The sequence below is a fragment of the Acinonyx jubatus genome, chromosome A2 (genome assembly GCF_027475565.1).
Source record: "Acinonyx jubatus isolate Ajub_Pintada_27869175 chromosome A2, VMU_Ajub_asm_v1.0, whole genome shotgun sequence".
NCBI classification, from domain to species: domain Eukaryota; kingdom Metazoa; phylum Chordata; class Mammalia; order Carnivora; family Felidae; genus Acinonyx; species Acinonyx jubatus.
Window position 1 is genome coordinate 79,555,292 of NC_069383.1, and position 26,678 is coordinate 79,581,969.

A 26,678-nucleotide genomic window follows, 5' to 3' on the forward strand; every position below is an offset into this window, starting at 1 on the left:
AATTAAATCACTCTGTCCTGATTTTGTGGTTCAAAATCCAGATTGAATGTCTTTCTTCCCCATGGAGTCAATTCTGATCCTCTTTTATCTGAATTTTACCTACAACCTTTCATTTTTCCTGGAACACATCAAAATGTTTCAGAATTAGACATTACGAAAGTGAAATGGATACATTTCTAAATTTGCTTATCCTGTTTAGTTTTGACAAATATAAACTTGTTCCCCTACTCTAGGTAACAAGAGCTAGAGGAAAAATAAATATTTGAAGACATTTAAAATATATTAATGAAAATGGCACAACTATTTAAAGTATTTAAACTAATTATATGTGATATTTCAAAAGGATAATTCATTGGTCCAATCTTCTAAATAATCCCAAAGTAACATGAATTCCTCTGTAGAATAAATGTCTATAGAGAGTAATCCATGGAAGACAGACAGGCCTCTTGTTGTTTGTAGCCTTAATCCATTGCCTAGGACGTGAAAAGTGCTCAGGATAACAAGTGCGGGAATCAGTAAAATCAACATTATTTTTAGATTTTATTTTCTTAACAATACTGATTGTAAGTGGATCAATAGGCTTGAGGAAACTGACAAATACAATACGGTCTGTTTGATGAATCAATCTAGTGAAGTAGAGAGAATCCATCCACCCCTTCCCCCATTCTCCCTCCTTTAAATCCTCTTCATCCTCTTCCTGCTCCTCCACCCAGCCACCCACCCACCCCTACTCCGCCCACCCCGAACACACACGTAGTTGTTGAGGCAGAGAGACAGACAGAAGGAAAGAGGGAAAGAGAGAGATGCTTTTCCCCTATTGGCCTGTAGACATTAAGTCATGAAAGCTGTAGTGGCAGTGCTTGGATCATTTTTCGCAAGAATACTAAGCCACTGTAAGTGTTTATGTTTGTAATTGTGAGACTCACCCTCTTCTTTCAGTGGAAAAATTTCCATACTTGAAGTAGGTTCTCTATTCTGTATTTCAATTGTGAGTGTTGTGGGGGGGGGGGGGGGGGACACGGGTAGAGCAGAGAGAGAGTTGAGTAGAGAAGGGAAAGTTCGGTCCTACTAACTTTTATATACGCCAACCCCCAATATCCTATAAGGATATCAGCTTTGGGGAAAATTGAAAGAAAAATAGAAGAGGAAATTGAAACACCTCAGACAAAATGTCTATTTAGGAAAGAACTGGTTGTGTCTGTGTGACTGCCTAAACATATGCATTCATGTGCACAGAACGTTTAGTAACCCTTCACCACCTCATGAAGACACAGAGATATCCTCTTTATGTTGGTCCTTGACACTCAGCAGGGACTTTTGTGAACTTTGTCATCTTCCTCTGCCCTTTAAACCAAAACTAGGGAAGTGGTTTTAATTAATGAGATGTGTGATGCATTAACAATGCTAACCAGAGCATTCCAGAAGCTGGAAAACCATAGATGTTTTTAAATTCTGAGTATCCTTTTGAGTTGTAATTTATAATTCTCAGTGGACCTATATTTGTCTTGAACTGATTGTTGAAATGGGCTTTACTAGGAATTTCTTCAGTGAAATTGCTGCGGGTCGGGGGAAGGGGGTAGTTGAGCCAAGGGGGTTTGTTGGGAAGAGGGAATGATCTCTAACAAGGCTTTAAAACCTTCAGTGGTTAAAGTTATAATGGTGAAAAGATATACATATATGTACATATGCATATGTGTATGTATGCGTGTGTGTGTATATATATATAAGTATATATACACACACACGCATACATACACATATAATGCACAAGTTCAAAGGAATTATATAATGAGTTATAAATTATGTAGGTAGCAGAATTCAGATTTTTTTAATCAAAATTGCACCTAAAAATGGCTATAAAACAACGCGTGCCTTGGGAAGTAAATTTATAGCTACATGCCTTTCACAGGCACGCTGGAGGGTTCTGCTCCCAGCTCTAATCTCTAGGAGATGTTTTTTGCATGTGTTGTGTGACAGGAGGGAAGGGGAGTGGGTTGAGCTCGCCTGTTCTCCCATTGTCAGCCAGTCTAGTGAGTGTTGGGAAAACCTGTCTGTGGGATCTTGTGTCATCTCTCCCTACATGTGTACAGGAAAAGTCCGCGCTGCTCAGGGCTCCTCTTTCTCTCTCTCTCTCTCTTTCTCTCTCTCTCTCTCTTTCTCTGTTTCCCTTTCATTCTGCTTCCCCGGAGCCGAATGAAGCAGAGAGCAGGATTAGAGTCCGCCACTGGCTATCAGAAGAGCCTAGATAAAAGGAACTGCTTCTTAAGCACCACTGCAGCAGCCCTTGTTCATTTTTTTTTTTCTTTCTACACAACAGTTGTGCCTCATTATCCGGTGCCTGGCTCGATTTTTTTTTTTTTTTTTTTTTTGGAGGGTTTGAAGTTTCTGTGCTCCAGTGACTGTTACAGAAGAAGAGGTGTTAGTGTTGCCGTGAGGTCTTGATTGTCTGCATTTATGAATGAAACTGACCTAAATCACCTGTTACCTCCAGTTTCCAGATTGTTTGAACTTCTCTGGCCGCACAATACAGGAGGGAAGGCAGAGCAGCACAGGCACCTCCAGCGTCTGCAGCATGGGCTGGTTCGCTAGGATTGTCTGTCTTTTCTGGGGAGTATTACTCACAGCCACAGCAAACTATCAAAATGGGAAGAACAATGTGCCAAGACTGAAATTATCCTACAAAGGTAAATCTTTATTTTTCTTCTTTTTCGGCTAGCTCTGTAATGTCCCTGCCCCCGCCACCCCACCACCCCTGCCTTTTCATTCCTTGAACTCCCTCCCAAGCCAAACCATGAAGCCTTTAGTTTAACCTGGGAAACCTATGTGATCCTGTGTGTCTTTCTGAGATGATTTAAACACTTTTTTATAAAAGCATGTCTCCTGTTTGATATATGACAATTTAAATGCAAACAAAGAACATTTAATCACATTTGCAGAGAAGAGCTGAATGCCTGGGTAAATGCTGATCTGTGTGTGTGATCATATGTGCTGTTAATTTTTCTGACTCTACTTCTATTAAAATATCTTTAAAAAGCACCGTGGCAAAAATAGTCTCTTTGTAGAACGCCTCACCTATAGCAATTGTTGTGATAAATTGTGTTTTCTTAGTTTGAGGCACTAAATGGTTAATCGTCATCATGAATATTCAGTTTGTTCAAATCTGACAATCAGATGCTTAACATAAGCAGTAGATCATGGTTTGCCAAGAGAATATAAACTGGAGGGAACAGACTAGTTTTTCCACAGTGTGTTATGATTGTACCAAAGACTGTGTATTTGGCTAATTGGTGTAAAGCGAAAGCCTTTGAAATATAATGTTATTTAATTCCATATGTACTTCAGTGAGAACTGAAGGAACATTACTTTCTGGTTGTACAGCTAGTTGTGTGAACTTACTTTCAAAAAGAGTTTAAATTTAAGAAAGAAAAAAAGCTTCAGTACATGATTGCTAGTACTTTATTTGGTTACAGCTTAATGCATATGCCTGGTTTTTAATGAGGATTTTAAGGAAATATTTGTTCTCCATTTGTTTAGATAGATTTTGTAGATAGTTGTATAAAATAATGCTAACATGGTTGAAAAGAGTATTTTTGAAAAACTTTTAATGAAAAAGAATGTTTCTATAACTGAGGTATTAGTAAAATGGAGTTGGTGATTAAAATGTTTTAACTCAAGTACTTTTACTCCCTAAGGTGTTGCTTTCTTATGATTCTCAGATTTCGGGAATTGGGGGTGGGGCAGTAGGAAGCTTCAATTATACTCTGTTTTTAGCCTATAATGTGAAAGAAAATCATTGAATCTATCTGTAGAGATGTCTGTCTGCTGCACATTGTTCTTATGCCAGAAACATATTCTTTAATTTTCACATGATGGGGAACATCTCTTTCTGAATGCTCTAGTGTGAATGAGGATCACAAATAGGAAAGAGAGATGTAATTTTCACACTTTGGATTAGAAAATTCAACACCTATTAAATGTGTTTATTTGGAATTAATACTTGCTAGGTAAAATACATTGGATTGAAAGATACATTTATTTTTGGCATAACAATTTCTTAGTTACTAAAATGTGAATGGATTTAAAACATTAGCAAACAGAATTGCAATTGTACTCATCGTGCAAGATTTTAAAACATTATCATATAGCCATTAAAGATTTAATTAAATCTCTATTACATCTCTAGCAACTGTCTTTAAATTGTTTTTATAGGATATGGTATTATGGCATGTGTATTTTCCTCAGTTTTTGCTTTCTGTTTTCATTCTTTGGGAGGATGACATCAAATAGTTCTTAGATTGGTGGCTGATCCAAGTTTATGTGCCTATGAGTCAGTTTCGCATGCAACTTTACTTCTTGAAGATGTGAATGGCTGTATGCTATAATTGTAGAGTAACAAATGAAACATGAAACACACTTTAAAAATCTACTGTATTTGGAGATACTGGTCTAAATGCTAAATAAGTTGTAAAATAAATAAAGATTGGGAATTATATATATTTTGCAAGAATTTTATTTCCATGGTGATTGATTACTCTCCATTATAGAACAGGTACCCGTTCTTTCTATATACAAACAGATAGCATTTAATTAGAATAGTCCTTTGATATGTGTGCAGGCTTTAAACTTGTCTGATGAAGTAAGTTGTATATATTGACAGTATGAATCTATTTGACACTGTCTTTATAAACTCTTTTTATCATGGCATCCATTAGAATTATTCTGCTTTTCTTTTCATCAAAAAACTGCTCTACACCTACATAACAATTCTATTGATATGCCTAGGGCTTGGCAATTTGGTAATATAAACTGTGAAATGAACAACAACAAGAAGAAGAAAAGGAATGGCCCAAGCAATTTTTCTTCTGTCATTTTATTGGTCTGTCATTACCTTTTTGTCCCTACATGTACACTTGTTTTGCCAAAGCAAATGCCTAGTAGCCAATTGTCAGTACTTTGTTTCTAAACTATAATAGAGATTTTTTTTTTAGCTCCTTCTTTTTCCTCCTTAATTAGATGTCAAACACGGTTAAAATATCCACTGCTTTGCCCTTAAAAATATTCCAGCATGATTCATGAAGAGTTAAATCCCTGCCAACCCTAATTTCCCATGGTCACTTGTTTTCAAAGATCCACCATTAACTCTCTCATTGCTCAGGTTGCCAAGACAAAGTTGCAGGCAATCACTGTGCTCACTTCCTACTTGTCATCTTGCCTAGTAGGAAATGAAAGAGATTTGATGTGTTAAATGAGAAAGAAAAAGAAAAGCAAGAAGGCAGCCTTGGTAGTGGATGCACATATATATATATCTAATAAGGTACCTCTTTACTTTCTAGGAAAGAGGGATTGAATGGATGTGTTCAGGACCATCTGGAGAAGTGATAATATTAGAAAAATGGGGTATGCTGGCTTTTCCTCTGAACCAATCTGATTTAGAATCCTTGTGGGGGAAGCAAATGTGAGAACTCTGTAAATCTCAGCAGTCACATACAAATTATCCTCAAGAAACATTCACTCAGAGATGCTTTTGCTTTCCTGAAATGTATGTAATATAGCTAAATGTTGAAATGCTTCTTTTTCAAATTGATGTGGAACTGTTTATTCCTCCTACAAAACTAGTCAAATTTCACTTTTCTCATGAAATACCAGACTATCATATAATCTTCCTTTTGGAATGTGTGGTACAATGAAGACTTCAGAAAAACCTATGGAAATCACCAGGAAATAAGTTAGGTTTGGGGTTTTAAACAAATGACAAATGTTCCATCACTCAATGTAATGAGCATTTCCAGGACATTGTGTGCTCCAGTTTTAGTAAAAATGAAAGGCACATGCAAGTCTGAATGTGATGGTTATCATGTGAATCCAAAGGTTAAATCAATGCCTTTAACTTTACTTTCATAGGGAGGACTTAGTAAATAGCACTTAAATAAATGTTTGAAAGACTTTCTTTTCATACTTTGTAAAGAGTTTTGCCCCCAGAGTAGTTTAATTATTGCAACAATGAGATTATCAGGTAAATCAAAATCCTCACACACATCTTTCTGATATTGGAAGTAATATTTAATTAAAACTTTATGAAATACAATTTGCAAAAGACTTTTTATTTGCCATTGCTCAATGCACTATGATCGCTTCAGATTTAGTTAATATGAATGATGATTTACTAATTGAACTTGGTGACTTTTCAGAGATTTTTCTTCACTTTTACCAGAGTACAGATACACATCTATATATATATACGTATGTGTATACGTATAAATATATGTATATCTATGAATGACAAAACTTTATGTTAGTATCTTATAGCTGAGAAAAGTGATCTTGGCAACCTATAATAAAACTGTTACTGCTATACAATGACATTCGTATTTTATGTTATGTATTTATTTATTTATTTTAGAATGGGCATGAAAAGTCCCCATGGATATGTCAAGTACTCACATGTTGGTATAGGATGTAATATGTCTTATACTGATAATTTCCTCGCAGCTAAAAGATAAGTATCTATGAAAGGTAGAGAAGTGTGTGTATATATATATATATATATATATATATATATATAGTATATTTATTCATTATATATAAGTATATATATAGTATATGTATTATATAATATTATATATTTATATATTATATGTTTAAGATATATATTCTTACACCCCCCCACACACACACACACGGTGAAAAGAAGTTATAAATTCTTTGCAGTATCTTTTCTCCTATAGTCACTGCATATTTAACATCAGGTCTCTGACTTGCTGATTCTTATTTAACATGGCCTTTTCTGCTCAAATTTCTATTCACTTTAAAAATCATATTTTTGATTCAGGAACCTTCAATTTCAGCCTGCTGAAAACTAGAAATTTTTATTCACCTATTCGAAAAAATGTATTCTGGCAAAATAATGAAAAATAAAATAAAACAAGATGCTCAGTCACACATCTTGTGATCCAGTGCTGGTCAGATCACATGAGGGCTAGTGAAAGTCTCCAGTTCAGGGGTTCTCTGTTTAAAGCTGCCAACCAGCTGGCCTTGGAAGTAATAAGTTATACAGTGTAGAGCTCAGCTAGTAGAAAAAATAACTGAGACCCCAAAACCATGCCATGTAAAATTCTAGCCCACCAAATTTTGATAATAATATTCAATCATTATTAGCTCAAATAAAGCTGCATACTGAAGAGATAATGTTTCCAATTCTAACTTTTTTATGTTGTTATTTCTCTTCATATAAATTATTTACAAGACCCCACTGCAGACAGTGATGTAAATTGCCAGGATATTTAGGCAACCAAATAGATGTATAAATCTGTCATAACGAATTTCCTTGTTTTCTTACTTTTCATTCATCTATAAATCAAACAACTTAATTAACAAATATGCTGGAATTTTTGGCCAGTTATATTTAAATTTTATATTCAAACATCCATGCAAATGAAAGATCTTTCAAGAATAAATTGAATTAAAATTAATTAATATGATCTCATATGTTCCTAGTAAGGAAATAAAACTGTTACTTGCAGAGCATAATCTACTTATGTTTAGTGTGAATATCTAATTGTAGTTGAGATATGTACTTTAAATAACTTACAGTGTTATCAACAGTAAGAAATTGTGTGGTTTAACTTCTTATCCCAATTTTTCTCATTTAAACTTCAGTGGCACACCTACATGTCACTAGTCAAAGGTCAAAATATCGTACCTTCACATGCTTGGAGTATTTTAAATCTAAAGTCAGGACTATGCTAAATAGAATTTATATTTCCGTTGTCCTAAAACCGTCCAGAGAAACCAGTACTCAAATACATTTTTAATCAATCATTATGTAACAGCATTCATTTACAAAGTCATGATATTATATCATGGAGAGTTACATATTAATTGATTAAGACATCGCACTTATCAAACCTTTATGAAAACAATCTATGATAAAATGATGTATCAGTACAAAATTGTAGGTAAAATCTCTAGAACTCGTGACAGTATCTAAGTTTAGTGCATGCAGTGATAGCTTATTTTAAAAAGACCAGCAGCTGTAAACATAAATTAGAACAAGTGTGAGTCTTGGGATGGATTTTACCCCTCATGACTTCTAAGGTGCTATTTAAAGGAATTATCATGATTTGCAGTTCTGTGCTTCCACTAATAGGTGGCACTAGCAATTTGTGACAGCTCTTTCATTAGTTTGGAAATGGGCAGGCTGCTAGGATAAATATACACAGAGTGATGTGTGGAGGCCAAGCTTGGAAAAACTGGCATTAGAGTCAGGAGATGTAACATGCACAAAACAGAAGCGTTAGTTGAAATGCGTTTTGCTAAAGATTTTGAGGTGCTCTTTGCATGCATTTATTGGTGTATTTTGACCCTTGAAAAGTAAATGGTTATAAGTAAGTATATATATTTTTAACTTAAGACTTAACATATGAAAATGGCCTGTGCTACACAGCGGTACCAAACAATCAGAATGAGGAAAGGATAGCTTCATGTGTCCCCGTGCATATTAAGTATTTTATATACATTCATATAGATGCATCCATATATATTTTTTCAGTCTGAATCATAAAAAGTTCGTAACGGAAATGATGCAGACTTCCTGTGGCACATTACTGCCATCGTTCATAATTGGAGAGTAGCTAATTGAGGCGGTAAAATAAAGTTTAATAAATCACATTCGGTATATTTTTAAAAGTGACTCCTTGTGATTTGTAGGTTGTTTTAAATTATTATCATAATTAAACATATGGAAGATTCAATAAATTTTATCTGACACAAGTAAGTCTGAATGTCTCCAGTTACTATCTTCTTCTATTGCCAAGACATAAACATCAGTATAAATAGGGAATTCACACACTATTTCCAAACAGTAACAAAGCTGGACTCTGTCAAACCCAGGATAAGAAAATATACAATTTACACTTAAATTAGGGAATGAAGATAAGCAAAAATAAAATTCTGTTGATAAATAGGAAGAATAATTCAATCTTAGTATTTTCTAGAAGCTTAGGGTAAAACTTAAAGAGACCACAACTTTAGGGAATCTTGTCGGCTCCTAAATGAGTCATTAAACCTGCATTTCCAGGTTTCCTTTGCTTGGAAAGATATGACGTGGGAGAAACAGTGTTGACCAAATCTCACAGTAACGTATTTTGTTGCCGAAATCGTAAATGTGTCTTTTGATAAAACATAGCTTCACCCGCTTGAGTCTTGATCAGCAAACTAAATGAGGCTTAGTGCTGTTGCATATGTTGAATGGCTTCTTTAGTCTGTAAAATTACTTAAGTGGATCCTCTCTGTTGTGCCAGACTGTGAGGTCCTCAAGGCCAGATCTCTTCTTTTTCATCCTTAGGCGCTCAACAGCTGGCACAGTCACTTGTTGAGCGATTCTGTGCTCCCTTTGAAACACTGGTTTTTAAAAGCAGTATGCCTGTTTATTAATGAGTACAAAAAGAATGCACAGGTGTAATTATCAATTCATTATAAGTGAACTGTGCATTGTAATGTAGAGAAAGTAAGCTTAGTGCTGGACACTAGGGAAGGAGGATATCAGTTGAGGGACTTAGAAATGCACCAAGAGGGTTGCCTGGGTGGCTCAGTCAGGTGAGCATCCAGCTCTTGATTTCGCCTCAGGTCATGGTCCCAGGGTCGTGAGATAGAGCCCCATGTGTGGGGCTCCTCACTGAGCATAGAGCCTGCTTGGGGTTCTCTTCTCCCTCTCTCTCTCTTTCTCTCTGTCCCTCCATACTTCTACTCACTCTCAGTAAAATAAAATAAAATAAAATAAAATAAAATAAAATAAAATAGTAAAATAAAATAAAAGCACTAAGCGTATGTCAACATTGTTGCCTCCACAGACAGTATCTCCTCTGAACCAAGCATATTTGAGGACTGAATCACAAAGTTTCTGGTCAACTTAACTCGCCTGCGAGTAAGACATGAAGAATGGATAATAATAATACACACATCTTATAAGATCCTAGGAACCAGGTTGAAGACTTGTGTCATTCCTTTGGAGGAACACCCTGATTTTTCTCATAATCGTGTCGCATTACACATAGCCAGAAAAGAAAGTAACTGAGGGTACTCTAAAACCACATAATGGCTAAAGATAAAAGATCTCATCATCAGTCTTATTGTATCTGAGCTCTTTGTAGAACAAATCAGTTCTACCAAACAAAGCTGAAAGCACAATCACTTAAAAATTTAAATTTGACTGTATTCTATTGTCCATACTTTTGAGAGAATGCTGGCTTTGCTGTCGGACAACTTGCTAAGATTATTATTGAGCAGGCTTTCTTGTTTCCTCTTATCTTTGACTCCACTAATTTTCTTAGTCCACTTAGAGGTGGACTTGATGCTTAGAATATAAATATGGCATTGATGTTTAGAATATAAATTCGTTTACAGTGCTTGATGTTAAACTCTTATAAAATATTTTAGTCTTGTGACAAAGTACAAGTATTAACAGGAAAGGACAGGTGGACAACTACCAAGAGTGCCAAATCATAGCTATTAAGTGACATTAAAAACTAATTAAGGTCTAATCCCAGCCCTTAAGGAATATATTTGGGGAAAGCCAGAACAAAGTTGTTTATACCTGAGGTCAACTCCAAAGGAGATAAGGACTTGTGACTCTTCATCAGATGTGTTAGAAATTTTAATTTTTATATTCAAATTTGAAGTTTCAAGGGAATAAACTCTGCTCTACTGTGATAATCCTTTAGAATTAGTTTAGGGATGAGAGGGTGGCCCAGTCAGTTAAGTATCCAACTCTTGATTTTGGCTCAGGTCATGATCTCACAGTTGTGAGACTGAGCTCTGCATTGGGCTCCATGCTCAAAGATTCTCTCCCTGTCCTTCTTCCCCTCCTGCCCTCCTTCTCAAAAAAAGACAGTGTAATCATACTTGCAGAATTATATGGAGATGAAGGACTACATAAATCAATGTGCTTATAGCAAATATAAGAAAAGTTACATTCCAGTCATTATTTTTCCAAATCATCTCACGTTTAATTGGTAATTGTGGAAAGTGGAATGCTGAGAAATAGTAGGGAGAGGATGTCACCCTTTGCTTGAGGTCAGGTCTTGGGCCCTTCAGGATTGGCTGTCATCTTCAGTCCTTTAATGTTTGACCTTCCCAGAGCATCTTCTACAGTACAATGTTGTCGTCTGGAGGAGTTCTATGTTCTCCCTAAGGCATCACTACTCTAGCAAGTTGCTAACCTGCCTCTTTCAGCGGCCCTTCCATTGAGCCTTCTCAGCATGTTGGCTCCAGGACATAGTGTTTAGTGTCTTGCTTCCACTGGAATGCACACAGTGTTTCCACTCTCAAGTCCTTCCACCTCCAGAGTGAAGGGTGTGAGCAGGACACAGATTCCCCTGACCCCCCTCAATACAAGAGCCCTCCATCTTTCCAGACTTGACATATTTAATAATATATAAAATATTATATATATACATATATATGCATATATATATATGCATATATATATATGCATATATATATATGCATATATATATAACATAACTGATACTGGCCACCCTCCTCCCCCATCCTCCACCCCCTTTGACCTAGAAATAGTCTTCATCTTGTACCTTCTTGTCCTATCCAAATAAATCTAATTCAAGACCCTCCTTTGAAAACAAAATCCTCAGAAATTAAAATCCCTTATGTCTCTCTCAAAAAGAAGTGTAGAACTGCATTTTTATCAGCTAGATCTACAAAAAAACAAACAAAATGGCAATTTCTTAATTAGGTCATCTTGCCACTTTAAATTTCCCCATTCTACATGCATATACCTGATGATCTCAACTAGACATTGTGCCTAGTACAGAGAGTGTGGTTCCCATAATTTTAGTTCAGTTGGGTCAACTTTACACATATAAAATACCGTGATTAAAGGACAAAGTAGCCTCCTTGACCCTTGAGATGTGGACATGTTACCCAAGTGATGACTCAGAAGCAGAAAGCTCATACAACCTGAAATTTTGTGCCAGTGTCACCCAGGGATCTCTTCCCCATCTACCCATACCCCTGACTACTTCCCAGACATTACAAATTCTGGGGAGTCGCTGAGCCAGCTAGGGTCTTTTTTATTTGTCTCTTCCACATGTGAAAGGCTACAGAATATCTACACTTGGTCTCTCACACAGAACTCCAGTTTTGTTCAAAACTGTGCCCACTGACCTCTCTGCAAGCATATTTGTCCTCCTTATTTCCAGTTGTGGAGGATATTGTCTTTTTGTCCCAGTGGTTCAGGCCAGTAGAGTCCCAGTAGAGTCTTTGCCTCTTCCCTCGCTGACCCACCCCATATCTACCTACATGTCCTGTGGATTCTATCTCTTGAGTCACTCAAATCTGTCCTGTTCTCTCTTCCAGGCTAAGTGAGATCCGTATCATTACTTGCCCTGCTATGGCAACAGCCATCTTTAATTACGGTCTCTTTTTTTGCATCATTAGTGGCTACAATTCTTTCTGAAATCCAAATCTAATTATGCCTTTCCTTCATTTTAAAGTTTTACTGATTAAAGTCCAAACTCCTTAGCTTGACCTAAAAGAATGATTAACTTAAAGGAGTCTAGGGCATAGAGGGAACTAATTGGAGGTCTTGGAGTTGTTAAGATATGAAGAAATTAATCCCTGAATAAGGATCATGATAATGGAAACGAGAGAGGAAGGCTGAAGATGAGACATATGTATAGAAACGTTAGATTCAGTAAATGCTTGTGTACGTATGGGAGAATCTGGAGAATTCAAGAACAGTAAGTTTTTAAATTTCTGCAACTAGGAGTATGATACAACAATTGGTAGTAACTAGAAAGTGAAACTCTCTTCACCTTGCAGCCCCAACCACACCCTCACCCAGTACCTCCCTTTCCATGTCACACTTGTGAGCTTTCCTTCCTGGATCCACATCTGCCCAGCCTTAGTTGTTTACTGATGCTGTTCTCTCCAACATTGACTTGAGTATCTCCTTTGATAAGGCTTTTGAAAAGACAGAGGAGTATAAAACATCATGCGGCATCTATCCTAAAGAAACGTATGACTTGGAAGGGGAGAAGACCCACATTGTTAGGTTTTTTTTTTAAATATTATGCTGTTCCTTATCCATTTTATTATTTTTTAAGACTTTATTTTTTAAATAATCTTTACACCCAACGAGGGGCTCAAACTTAACATCCCCGAGAGCAGGAGTTGCAAATTCTACCTACTGAGCGAGCCAGGTGCACCTATCCATTTTCTATTCTCAGTCAAGTAGAGTCTTACACATGATAGTGCCTCATTAAATTGAAGAAGTGGTTGAAGGAATAAGTGAGGAGGTGACAGATAATCACTCCCCGTGAGAGCCCTAAGGAGCAGAGATGAGACCTTATATAAAACAGATCTGAGTACAAAACACAATCCATTCTGGAAAGTGAAATCTCTGGGAGAAAAATCATCAATGGCTGCAGAAGCAGTTTAAATCAGGATAAATGGTAGAAAATTTTGAAACAGGTTATAGGCTGCAGTTCAGATTGGGCCTCACAGTTCAGTCCTGTCCTCTTGGGTTACAGAGACTCCAGATGGAGACACGTGGCTCTTCTTTAGCTACATAGAGCAATCTGATTTCACACATCCAGAAAAATGCAAGTTATACCTAAGAAAAACTGCAGCTATTTATTAAAATCCAACAATCTAGCATATTTAGGGCATAGCTGTCCATCTAAAATATTCAATTACATATTAATTCCTTTAAATGCTCTTAGATTTATGGCAGGACACACATTTAGGACTTCTGATGAGGTATCAGACACACATCTTAGTCTGTCACAATGTCACTATTTGGCCAAAAGCAAGATGTCAAGTGTAACCTTTTTTGTTTTCAAATTACTATATTATGTGGGATCTTCCTTCTTTAGTAGATTTTTTCTTTTCTCCTGGGCTGGTGTGCAGGGATTCAGTCCTTTGCACTTGATTCTAACTAGATAGAATTGGAAGCGATACTCAAACAAAGCAACTACTCCTAAGACTCCAATTCCCTGTTAGGCTCTTACACACTGGCCCAGAGCCATGGAGTTTCCTACTTTCACTGTGTGTTCTTCATGTTCAATAGGCTCTCAGCCTTCTTTTGCTTCCCAAGGTGCCTATTCAGAACAGAATTAAGGTTCCCTTGGCACATACTAGCAGAACACACATCCTATCTCCATCATTCAACCTCCTAATCCAGACAGCGTCTTGAGAAAGATTTCTAGCATAATAGCAAGGTGGGACCAAGTGACTAGAAAAAAGTTTTTCTTGCATCCTCAAATCACTTAGCAAGGTAGAATAGAGTCAGTGTCTGTTTTGTCTAATGTATCATCAGAAATAAGATTAATACTTGTCTCATTGGCATTGCTCTTTAGCTGTCAAATTAGAGAAAACTGTCTACTCTGTGACAGTACTTCTGTCCACAGCTTTATAAACATTAGCACATTCATTTTGAAAGAATATGTTTAGACTATTTTAAGCAGATGCCATATAAGGAAGTGAAATTAGTGATGCTATAGTGATTTGTTTCTTTAGTACAGATCTCAGTGTCTAATACTGAGTTGTACCAGATGTAACTATGAACTATGGACTTCATTCTCCCAAATGGTTTCTCTATTGTACGTATTATACCATCTTTTTCACACACCTCAGTTTACTTAGAGAAACTAAAGATAGAGATAATAGGTAAATGTCTCTAGTGTGCCCCCTCCACCAAACAGCCAGATTTATTGCTTTTTCATATTTTCAAAAGAATAAAATGACACATTCTTGGAATATGCAAAATGAATTCCTACATTCCATTCTTGGAATGTGCAAAATAAATATATCCAATACTATATACAATCTTTATTTAGTTTATTGAATAGGAAGTCTTGCTGTGCTTATAGTGTTCAGTCCTTTGCTTGTTGGCCTATTGAAAATTAGTGTCTTTTTCTAATTTAGCTGCTAGAACAAAAATTTCACAAGGACAAGAGGAATCTTAGCCTAGTAAAGAAAGCATTGAATTGACTTTGGCATTTTTTGTGTGTGTTAGGATGTGGATGTGTTATTAACTTTACTAGCCTCAGGTGCTCTTCTCCAGTGTGGGAGGTGCTACTTCATGGTAGCTGGTAGGTCTTATCAGGATAATAACAATACATTGTAAGAGGCCCAATCACTGCTTGGTACATAGAAGGTTCTAGATCACTGTTTTGTTTATTTGGTGTGGGTATGCATGCACATATTCACTGTTACTTACTTTGTGAATTAGATTAATAATAATAATACAAAGAAAATCACACTTGTTATATTTGTAGTGCACTTATTTCAAAGACTCGTAAAATAATAGTGGGAATGCTAAAAAAAAACATGAAGTTTGTCAATATCAGCTAGTCAGTGAACCTATGAGGAGGCTTGGTAAAAAGCTGGTGTTGAAAGTAAACAATTGATGAACAAATACCTAACAGACCTTTCAGTCCTGAATAGGTAAGCTGAACGTCTTGATATGAACCTGCTTTTAAGTGTAAAAGTTTTAAGTGTAATTTCGATGGAATCTGTATGAATATATCCATAAAGAAAGGTAGGGATGAAGGCAGGCCTGATTTTTAGGTCCTTGGCCATGAATATTTACTGAGCCAGCCTGAGAAAGGTAGCACCTGTTTCTTTCTTTCTTTCTTTCTTTCTTTCTTTCTTTCTTTCTTTCTTTCATTTTTATTTATTTTTCAGAGAGACAGAGACAGAATGTGAGTGGGTTAGGGGCAGAGAGAGAGAAAGAGAGAGAGACAGAATCCGAAGCAGTCTCCAGGCTCGGAGCTGTCAGCACAGAGCCCGACACGGGGCTCGAACTCACAAACTGTGAGATCATGACCTGAGCCGAAGTCATGCTCAACCGACTGAGCCACCCAGGCACCCCAGGAAGCACCTGTTTCTTGAGGAAAGGGTTGCCTGCATCTCACAGACTATAAGTTCCAATTTGTGTTTTCAGCATGAACCAAAGTCAGTCATTTAATATTCAGTAAAAATAACCAGGAAATGACTAGTTTTATTTGCTCCTGTACTTACAGCATATCCTCTTAAGTGTAATGGTTGCCTTGAATATGATTTTGTTATGACTTAGTCCATGAAGACACAACATTCTTCATGACAACTTAAAGAGTATTGAATTCACGTAGGAATTAACACAATATTTGTATTTAATATGTCCCTGAGTCTGAATGAAACACTGTAGATATAAAGTCTGGGGCTTTCTGACCAGTTCTATGAACCACCTGTGATTGCAAATAACCCATTTGCAGGAAAGAGGATATTTGGTCATCAAGAAAATAAACTTGCAGTCTGAAGCTAGTAAATAGAATGAAGAACATGTCGAAGGTAACTTAAAGGAGCTTTTGTCTAACAGAAGACACTTGGAAGCCAGACTAGGGAAGCTAGACGTCCTTCAGAAGGGAGGTGACACTCACCATAGTTGGCTTTTAAAGGATTTTTCTGGAAGGCAGAATTCCTTTGGAAAACACTTTATACACCAGCATGAATAAATTTCTGTGGTACTCTAGACAAAGATGAATTTTATTTCATTGTGGCTTTAGCCATATTACAATGCTCATAAACTATTTTACCTTATGCCAGACATGTGGAAGCAATCAGTATATGTAAATGATATGTGAAGGTGAGGTATAGTCTTAGCTTAAAAACTTAGACTGTCTGTGGTTATAAATTATAACCACATCACAAAGAGCAGCTTGCCTTTTAATAGTAACTTAAATGTAAAAATAATCAGTGATGAATTCTTAAAACTGCCAGTGTTCTTTTAGTAAAGTATGGTAAATGTAAAATACAGCACTACTTTGTGCTGTTACATTATTTCTAGGAACACAGTATTCAAAGGCAAATATTTTTTACCTTAAGTAATTGTTAATATGTAAGTAGCTGTAGTAAGACATAATTATGTCAGTCTGTCTCTGAGAAACTTTTGCCAAGGCTTGCATTTCATTTATTCATTTTTTACCTTTTTATTGAGGTATAATCCACCTACAACATTATATTAGTTTTAGGTGTACAAAATAATGATTCAGTATAGATTGCAAGATGATCACCAATAAGTCTAGTAAACATTTGCCACCGTGCATAAGTACAGAACCTTTTTTTCTTGTGAGGAGAACTTTTAAGATCTACTCTCAGCAACTTCCAGATGTACAACATGGGTTTATTAACTGTAGTTGCCATGAGTCCATTACAGTTGGCTATAGTTATTGTTTATTAAAATAAATGTCTCCCCCATTTTATTCAATGAGTGTGATACCGATTTGGTCTTTGCCTGTAATTATTCTTTATACATATATATGTCTATGTATATACATATATATGTGCTTCAAAACATTCCATATATTTTGAACATTAAACCTGAATCAAATGTCTTTGACAAAGAAATAGATATAATAAAATAAATATTTACTTTTCTGTAAATTAAAAACAACAAAACTCTTAGTCTCAATATGATAGTGCTGTGCCTCTTTTAAAATCTTTCTATCATTTGCTGTCTATAAAGCTACATATTAAAACAACACAAACTCAAAGTCATGTTACTAGATACACATACACACACACACAAACTGGTGGTGGGAAAGAAAATGAGGCAATATGAAACAAACCATACTGAAGCATCTTCTTATCTTTGTAATAGAAAAAAAAAAGGACAGCGTCATATTTTGTTAGACTGAAATCACCTCTTTTATACTCCCAATTTGCTCATAATTAAACAAACAAATAAACAAACAAAATTCCACTCATTCTAAGATATTTACTTGAGGAAACCAAGAAGCAAATCATTACATCATTACACTAAGTATCTGAGTAAAATACAGCCATCTTCAGAACAAAGCAAGTCTCCCCACCTTGGCTCAACATGCTATCCTTCATTCGATTGTCATGTTCTGGGCCAAGCCCTATGAGAAACTAGGGCAGAGATAAAGACAATCCCTGTGCAGAAAGATCTTACCCTCCCTTATCAATCCAGGCTAATTAGGGTATAGCATGCCATTGGGCTATTTTCTTTTTAATAAAAATTTCACAAATAGAATTAATTCTACATGGTGCTACACACAAATGCCAGTTGCCATTTGGAATTAATTGCATACAGCAATAGTAGGGGAGTCTTAGGAGAGAAAGAATGACCCCAAATGGGGAAACTAAGCAGAGAAGCCCTAAGTGTGTTGGATGTGAAAAGCATTGGGAAAAAATCTTTCCATTATGTGTGTGTGTGTGTGTGTGTGTGTATGTGTGTGTGTGTTGTTGTTGTTGTTGTTGTGGTTTGGGTCAGGGTTCAACTACAACTCTGATTTCTCTTGGTAAACACTTCCATATTATTATGTTCCTGCTTCTTTAAATATTATTCTGTTTCTCATCCAGGAATTATTCTTTTAAAACTTTTAAATTCACTTCAGATGAACAGAAAGTTAAAAAGGGTAACTATACATTAACCACTGTGATGGTTACTAAGAATAGAAAAACACGTAGGATTACTCTCTTAAGTACATCACAACACAGTGTTTGAAAAATTATACTACCCAATGATAAGGCAGCTTGGTCCATCATTTAGATATAAAACAAATGCTATGACGTTTAGAGGGCACAATGGTTTGTTAATTATGCTATGGTATGCTATTGAGAATGAGGAAGCTATGTTTTACAGGGAGTAAGAATTAAACTGGATTATAAGAGTATGTGAAATTTTGCAAGGAAGAACAGAGAATGCCTTTCTAGTAGAAACACGGTCTGGAGACATGAGACATTAATGTGTAAAGCTTATTTATGAAACAGCAAAAGTAATTAATTAATCTTATATGGAAAGGAATGGCAGATCATGAGGCAATGAGAGCCAATTCAGAAAATCTGTCAGTGATCAATGACTCTCTATACTATTTGATCCTTACTATAATAACTACTAACATAATACGCAATGATATACACTGTAATTTATGGGATATGTACACATAAAGATGGTATGCATACTGCCCCCAAGGAGCTCTCATATTTAGTGAAGAAGGTAAGCAAGTATGTCAAAACACATATGGGGCAAGTGTGCAAAGAGTGTATCCCAACAAAGAAGAATTCAGAAATTTAAAATATCACAGAGATGCAAGGGATGAGAAGAATCTTTATGTGAGAAAAAACATTTGAGAAAATCATATGAGATATGTTCAGGTACTAACTGAATGACTATGGACAATTAAATTGGCAAGAGGAATCAGTAGACCATTGTAGTTAAGAGCATGGTTTTAATAATCAGATTTGAGCTCACATCTGACATATTGTGTGTGTGATATTGGAAATATACCTCACTAAAACTCAGTGATTATTTGTAAGATGGAGATAATAAAAAATCTGCCCCTTTAGATGGTTGTGAAGATTACCAGAGGCTTGGAAGTCACCATTCTAAAATGTATTGTGGTGGGGGGGGGGGGGGCGCAGCACCAGGGTGGCTCAGTCAGTTGAGCTTCCAATTCTTGATATCAGCTCAGGTCATGATTCCAGCAGCATCGTGGAATCGAGCCCCGCATCAGGCTTTGCACTGGGCACGGAGACTCCTGAAGATTTTCTCCCTCTCCTTCTGCCCCTCTCCCTCACTCACACTCTCTCTCCCTCTCTAATATTAAAAAAAAAATGTATCTTGGATGATACATCTGGAACACTAAGCAAAGTGGTTGGCATGGTGAATGTCTAGTAAGTATTAGACATTAATAGAAAATATAAGAATGGTTCACACTTAGGTATCAGTGGTGAAAGTTTACCAAGTGGTAAAAGTTTAGAATAGGTAATTAGTGTAATGGAAAGAAAAGAGGTATTCTTCACAAAGGAATAAGATAGAAATGAGGATTGAAGGAAGGGTACAAGTGAGATAAGTCAAGAGTTGAGATAGTGGTGGGAGCAATTAAGTAAGTACATAAGCTATATTTTGAGGAAAAAAGACAAGTTTGTTTGACTGCCTTTCCCTCTGTTGTGTTAACCATGAGGTTGAATAAATCATTTCAGTCAAGGTGGCTCCACTTGGTGGTGTAGATATAGTAATTATTGTGTTTGACTTTCTAGTATTCTCCCTCTCTTCTGAGAAAGTTGATAAGCAGGGATTAGGCCAAGATGTATAAAGCGAGAGAGAATTAAAAGAGCCAAGATGACTAGATATTCCAGTAGGTATAGCTAACAATAGAGTTGTTGATATGATCTACCAAAAAGTTTTTCAAGACAATTAAAGGTATAGGAGTGAATCAGTTCAGAAAATTAGAATCTAGCAGAGGATACAAATGCTATAAGGCAGGATTGGGGGAGAGTAACAACGTTAAAATATACTGGTTCACACTTTTTCTTATATCTCTCATTCATTTGAGATAGGAAACAACTCAAACTTATAAAATATTTAAGCTTAAAAATGATACTGAGTTGTATAACAATAGTAACTAAATGGGGGTATTTTATGAATGCCCTTTGTAAAAAGTGAACATAATAGAAATCATGCATGGAATGCATAAAAATTGTTATTGCCAAGTAATGACATGTTTCCATAATCTCATTATATTTCACTTGTTATTAAATTGAAATTGTACCTCCCAATATGTAGTTCATTTTAGCTCAGGAAAAGAACGGAAAGAGATTTTTACCTTATGTGGCAATTATGGGCAGATCCTATAAGGAAAGGCCTACAATATGATATCATCGTCATTTAGAAGTAAAAATACATGGTCTCTCAAGGATACCCAAACACAGGTAATCTATATGTAGGTTGTTTATTATAACCTGCCTTCTGATACATCATGGGTCAAAATATGCTTTGTGAAGCATAACAGCTACATACAATAAAGTCCCTGTTTTGTATGCCCTATAGTTCTCTCATCTTATATCACAATTCTAAAGGCATTTCACTGGATTATAGCTATATTCTTTTAACTCTTTTTTCTTGAATGACTCATACAGAACAATAAGCCTTATTTGAATGAACATGCTTTATCATGTCCTTTAAACTTTTTGAAGTAGCATTTTCCTAACTTCTTCCCTGGGTATTCCTAATCATAGAAAACTATTCCAAGAATATTTTCAAGAAACTTGATAGCACCCCTGAAGTGGTCCAATTTTATGCCTCAAGCCTAGACATTATTATGCAACAGTGAAAGAAGGCTTAGATGGTGTCATTTAAAAAAAAAAATTCCTGAGTCACTTATCTTCACCATTGTAATTGAGCGTTGCATACTCTAAAATTGATGTGATGTACTTGGAAAGATAGTTGCAGACTGCATTGTCTGAATTCTTTACTAAAGTCAATCAGGCATTGCTTTCAGTTCACAAATTAAAGTTGTCAGAGTGGCTAGGAAATGGGAGTGATTGTGGCACACTAGAATGCTCTCTGTTAGATTTGAAAGTTCTGTTAAACACGCAAAGAAATACTTTAACATTCTGAAGCACTACTCTTGAGTTTTAGAGATTAAGCATAGGAAGATCAGCTCTTCAGTTGGTTTACAAATACTGATTTTTCTACCATTGTCCTTGGGGAAATGTGCTCATTTTTAAGCCACTGTTCCAGACTCTTACGGGCATGAATCTGGCACCCTAGTGGTTTGCCATGCCATCTTTCATAAATAAATAACCTCATACATCTTAGAAGATAATAGAATTGTTTTTTTTTTTCTTTTTGATAGGTATACATCAAACTCATGGCATGGTTTCCATTAAATACAGGAAGAGAGAACCATTTGTGGTAGAAATCCCAATAGAAAACATATTTACACCCCTCTGATCTCTATGCCAGTCTGGATAATAATTTTTTGACTTGGCTGCTCCTTTTTTCAAAGTTCTTACCAGTCACACTAATTGGGACCTTTATTTAAATTGCTTCAGCAATTTACAACATACCACAGAATAACCTCTAAATCTGCACTTTGTAGTAAGATTCGTATCTGCTGAAATTTAAGAACTGCATCCTAAATAATTTATAAATTACAGGAAATAAGATATTGCATATATTAAAAAGGGAGCAACTAAATAGAAAGAATTATCCTTAGGAAAAAAAATACTGGAGTTTTAATCAGAATCCCATATTTAGGCTGTCACAGATTTACCATTTCCCATGCCAAATAAAGTGATAGGAGTGCTGTGAAAATTTAATGCTTGTTAGTGTTGGTGAATCACTGTGACCATAAATAAAAACTCCTATAAAACTTCAGAGCATTCTTTAGTGGGGCAAGCAAGGTTCACATAGAGTCTGTTCCTTTGCCTACTTCCAGACATGTAAGATTCATACATCAAGCTTTCAATAGTACATGCATCCACCTGATAAAATGTTTATCTGATAGGTTCATTCAAAACGATAGTAATAGAAAGAAGAAAAGTAAAAAGACTGCTGTAGATTTCCAATCAAAACATTTGCTGGTATCATTTAAATAACCCAAATCATTTATCTCTTTATTTCCTGCTCTGTCCTTAAGTCATCCAGATGGCCCCAAAGGAAGGGAATAGAATTTGTTCTCTAGAAAATTCCTGTTTTCAACCCTAGATCCAGCATCCCAAATAACACCGAATGCTGATTACTAACCTTGCCTATATACCTCCTCTGAGTGGTGATCCCTCATGACTCAAAAGCCAGGGAAAGAGGTCACTCGGGATAATCATCTGACATAGGTTAAACAGGGAGGTGCTAGCTTGCTATTTCCTTTTTATGAGAATGGTTGATATTCCCCGATGTTGATGCATGCTGATGTTTGAATAAGGTTAGCAGTAAAACAATTGTTTTTAAAGTTACACGAAAAAACTCCCTTATTCCTGTTACAGTTAATAATGGGGATGATAGACAATAATGTGAATAGAAATAGTGCTAAGATTTCTGTGTACGCTGTCTCGTGTAATCATTACGACCATTCTAGGCAGTAGACATTTCCCATCCTTTTATGGATGAAGAAGCTAAAGGCCAAAGTAGAACAAGTCGAACAAGTTGTAAGGAAAAAGAGGTTTTAGAATTTTCATGTCTGCTTAACACTAAACATTTATGAGTTTTTAATTGTAAGAACACTTAACATGATATCTATCCTCTTGATTTTTAAATGTACAATACATTACTATTGGCTATAGATGCATTGTTGTACATTAGATGTCTACAGCTTATTCATCTTGCTTAACTGAAACATTATGCCTGATGATTAGTAAGCTCCGAATTCCCTACCCCCACCCCTCGCCCCTGGTAACCACCATTCCACACGCTTGATTCTATGAGCTTATGTATTTTAGATACCTCATACAAGTGAAATCGTCACTTGTAATCACTCCTCTCCATTGAAAAAGATCCGATTCCAAGTGATTGGAAGAAATCACTGTTTAAAGGCTGCAACTGTGCAATTCTACACACTCATTACAGGAGAAAAAGATGGCTTTAAAAATTAATTACAAAATCCCAGAGTTCTAAAATTCCTGATGTAAGTCTTACAATGGGGTTTGAGATGCAAAAATTCAGAGCCTATTGCGTTTCCAAGAAGTGAAACACAAATTGTTGATCTTTTCCTAACTCAAGACCCATAGTAATATCTAAAATCTTTGGGGAAAAAAATTCTGTTTAAGTAGATGGGCCACATAAGAAAATGAACAATTAGGATTATAGCATTAATTCTAATTTTAGATTTTTATTTATTCTATATTTTTATTTAGAAAATGGTACAGCTTTTCATAAAATCTTTCACTGTTTTTTTGAAGTGAATCATTATGTGTGGTTTCCCAGCAATGCATAGCTAATCATATGCCATTACATAATTAAGTTTACTGAAGTAAAAAAAAGTAATGTATCGAAGTAATTTTGCAAAAGCAAACTATTTTAGCCTGTTTTTTAGTTGATGCTTAAGATATTTTAGCATACAAACCATTATTATAGACTTGAAGAAAATTTTATGCAACACTCAAGTGAAACTTCTATAATATGGCTGGTTGAGGCTGAAATAATGCAAAACCTCTGTGTTCCACAGGATTTACTCTCTAAACCATAAATCCCTTCCTAACATCCAAATACTACCCCAGCATCAGTGGCAAATTGGTCCTGGTTCATATAAAGGTTTCTAAGTTCTGGCAAACTTTTTGACAAATGAATGAAATCAGAGACTAGAGCCGATTGTCACATTCTATTGCAGATGCTTTATTGGAGGCATTACTTCTCAGCATAAATGAAATGGGCAGTCTTTATGAAATGTTAAGAGGCTCATCAATCTTTCAAGAAGAAAGAGAAAAACTGTGTTTAGATAATGTGGCTGCTCTAGTTTTACAGTAAGTGATGAGTTATTCTGTTCAGGGATAAGAACAATTTGGCAACTATGGACATCACAGGTTATATTTTAGTTTTTAATTCAGCTCATTCACTTAAAACATGTTTTGAGAAGTACCCAGATGAACAATTGGAATACTCAATTATAAACAGTAAAGCACTTGCCTTGATAGTCACAAACTGTGCATTATCTCGTATTTCTAGACCCTAGGATTTGATTTACGGTTTATATTTCTGCTTGTGAATTCTAGATTCATATATTTCTTTGCAGGCCAGGTCTCTCCCATTGGATGTACCAATTTCAATTCATATGTAACTTGAATTCATGTCAGCCTGAGTTCATCAGCTTCTCCTCTCAGACTTCTCTTGACCTCTACCATTCAGTGTATGGTACCATCATCTATGCAGCTTAGTAGAGAACTTGTCCATTCTCGGTTTCTCCCTTGTATTAAATGCATTTGATCCCATCTTCCTGGCAAATAAATAACATTTTTATAAGTGTTTTTAAAAATAATTCAGATGGGGGGCGCCTGGGTGGGTCAGTCGTTAAGTGTCCGACTTCAGCTCAGGTCACGATCTCGCGGTCCGTGAGTTCGAGTCCCACGTCGGGCTCTGGGCTGATGGCTCAGAGCCCGGAGCCTGCTTCGGATTCTGTGTCTCCCTCTATCTCTGCCCCTCCCCCATTCATGCTCTGTCTCTCTCTGTCTCAAACAATAAATAAACGTTTAAAAAAGATTAAAAATAAATAATTCAGATGGTTCAATGGAAGACTCTTACTTTTTTTGTAGTTAGCATTGATACCTTAAAAGATTATATGACAAAAATAGTACAAATGCATGAAACAGAGCGAAACTCAGGATGTGAATTATAACTAAGATATTAAATAATAACTATACTTCAAAGAATAATTGTCACCATACTTTGTCGCTGAACTATAGCCATAAATAGTGTTGGGAAAAACAAAGGCTATTCTTTCCTTTGTGATAGGGATCAGAATTCAGAATTTAGTCATTAAATTAATATTTTCCTCAAAGCCTTCTAGGTACACACATCAGAAACGTGTATCTCAGGTTAAGAGACATACTGTTTCAGGTAAATAAACTTATGTTTCTTTCTCTAATTTAGATATTTTCCAAAACACAAATAAAATGATAGGTTGAATCCGAGGTCAGGAAATTACCATCTGTGGGCTAAATCCAGCCAGCTGCTGGTTTCTGTGTATCTTGTAGGAAGAGTTTGTATATTTAAATGGTTGGAAGCAAAGTCAAAACAAGATTATATTTGTAATGTGAAAATTATATAAAGTTCAAAGTTCAATTCCATAAATCGAGTTTGGAGTTTTTATCGATGAAAAATTGGTGGAAACGTGTTGTTCTCTCTTGTTCCAGAAGTACCTACACAGCATCCTCAGTGTTGCTTCTTGGTCTGCAATGCCAAAGATATTTGCTGTATGACCCTGTCCAAGCTATTTATTTTTGCCTTGTAGAGGTCCAAAGTCAATTTGATCCCAATAACTGATGGTATGGAAATGTACAAAATTAATATGTTTGTTGGTTAACTCATAAAATACAGACACATTTTGATGCAAAAGTTAAATTTTTTTAATGTTTATTTATTTTTGACACACACACACACACACACACACACACACACACACACGAGTGTAAGCAGGGGAGGGGCCAAGAGAGAGAGAGGGAGACACAGAGCAGTGGAGAGGTTGAGAGAGAGGGAGAATGTGAAGCAGGCTCCAGGCTCTGAGCTATCAATCAGCACAGAGCCTGACACTCAAACCCACAAACTGTGAGATCAGGAACTGAGCCAAAATCCAACGTTTTGTGGCCCTGATACAAAACTTAAAAAGAGTATATTTGAGATTTGAAATTTAAAAGCATAGCAAAATCTTGCTTTTGATCCTCGAGCTTCCTTCCTCTATGACTGAACTTATAAGGTAACAGCTGCTCTTTGTCTCTTTGACTGTTTGAAGCACCCTGATACGGCTTACATTGTTATCCTCATGGTATAGCAAATGCAAAAAACTCAAGATGATTATGTTCCCATATAAGCAGAATATAATATAATGTGTAGTAAAAAAATCTTTAAAAATATTTAGCATTAATATAATTTTGTCCTCTCTTAATAGGATATTTTTTTTGTATCATAATAGTTCATTTAAACTATAAGAATTCTGTCTTCATCATCAATAGTTTTACTTATTTTTGTTCCGTTTTATTTTTTACAAATCTTACATGTAACTACTATTTTGCTGGTCAAGATGTTACTTATCTAGATATACATTATAAAAGAATAAAAGGCAGTTGAAAGAAATGCCGATATCAACATGAAATTAATTTGCCATATTATGGTAGATTGATAGATCTCTGTTAATCTTTTGAGAAGAATGAAGTTTTCTAGTCAT

General features: G+C 35.8%; 1 protein-coding gene across 2 annotated transcripts in view; it reads left to right on the forward strand.

The window, feature by feature from the left end:
• Positions 1-1,953: 1,953 nt before the first annotated feature.
• Positions 1,954-26,678, forward strand: part of SEMA3A (semaphorin 3A) — a 209,683-nt gene continuing 184,958 nt past the window's right edge. For both annotated transcript variants that reach the window (XR_008296879.1, XM_015068616.3), the window contains exon 1: positions 1,954-2,684. Coding sequence is in view for 1 of the 2 variants with exons in the window: in XM_015068616.3 (XP_014924102.1) it covers positions 2,573-2,684 (112 nt within the window). In the remaining variant the exon portion in view is untranslated. The remainder of the gene's footprint in view (positions 2,685-26,678) is intronic.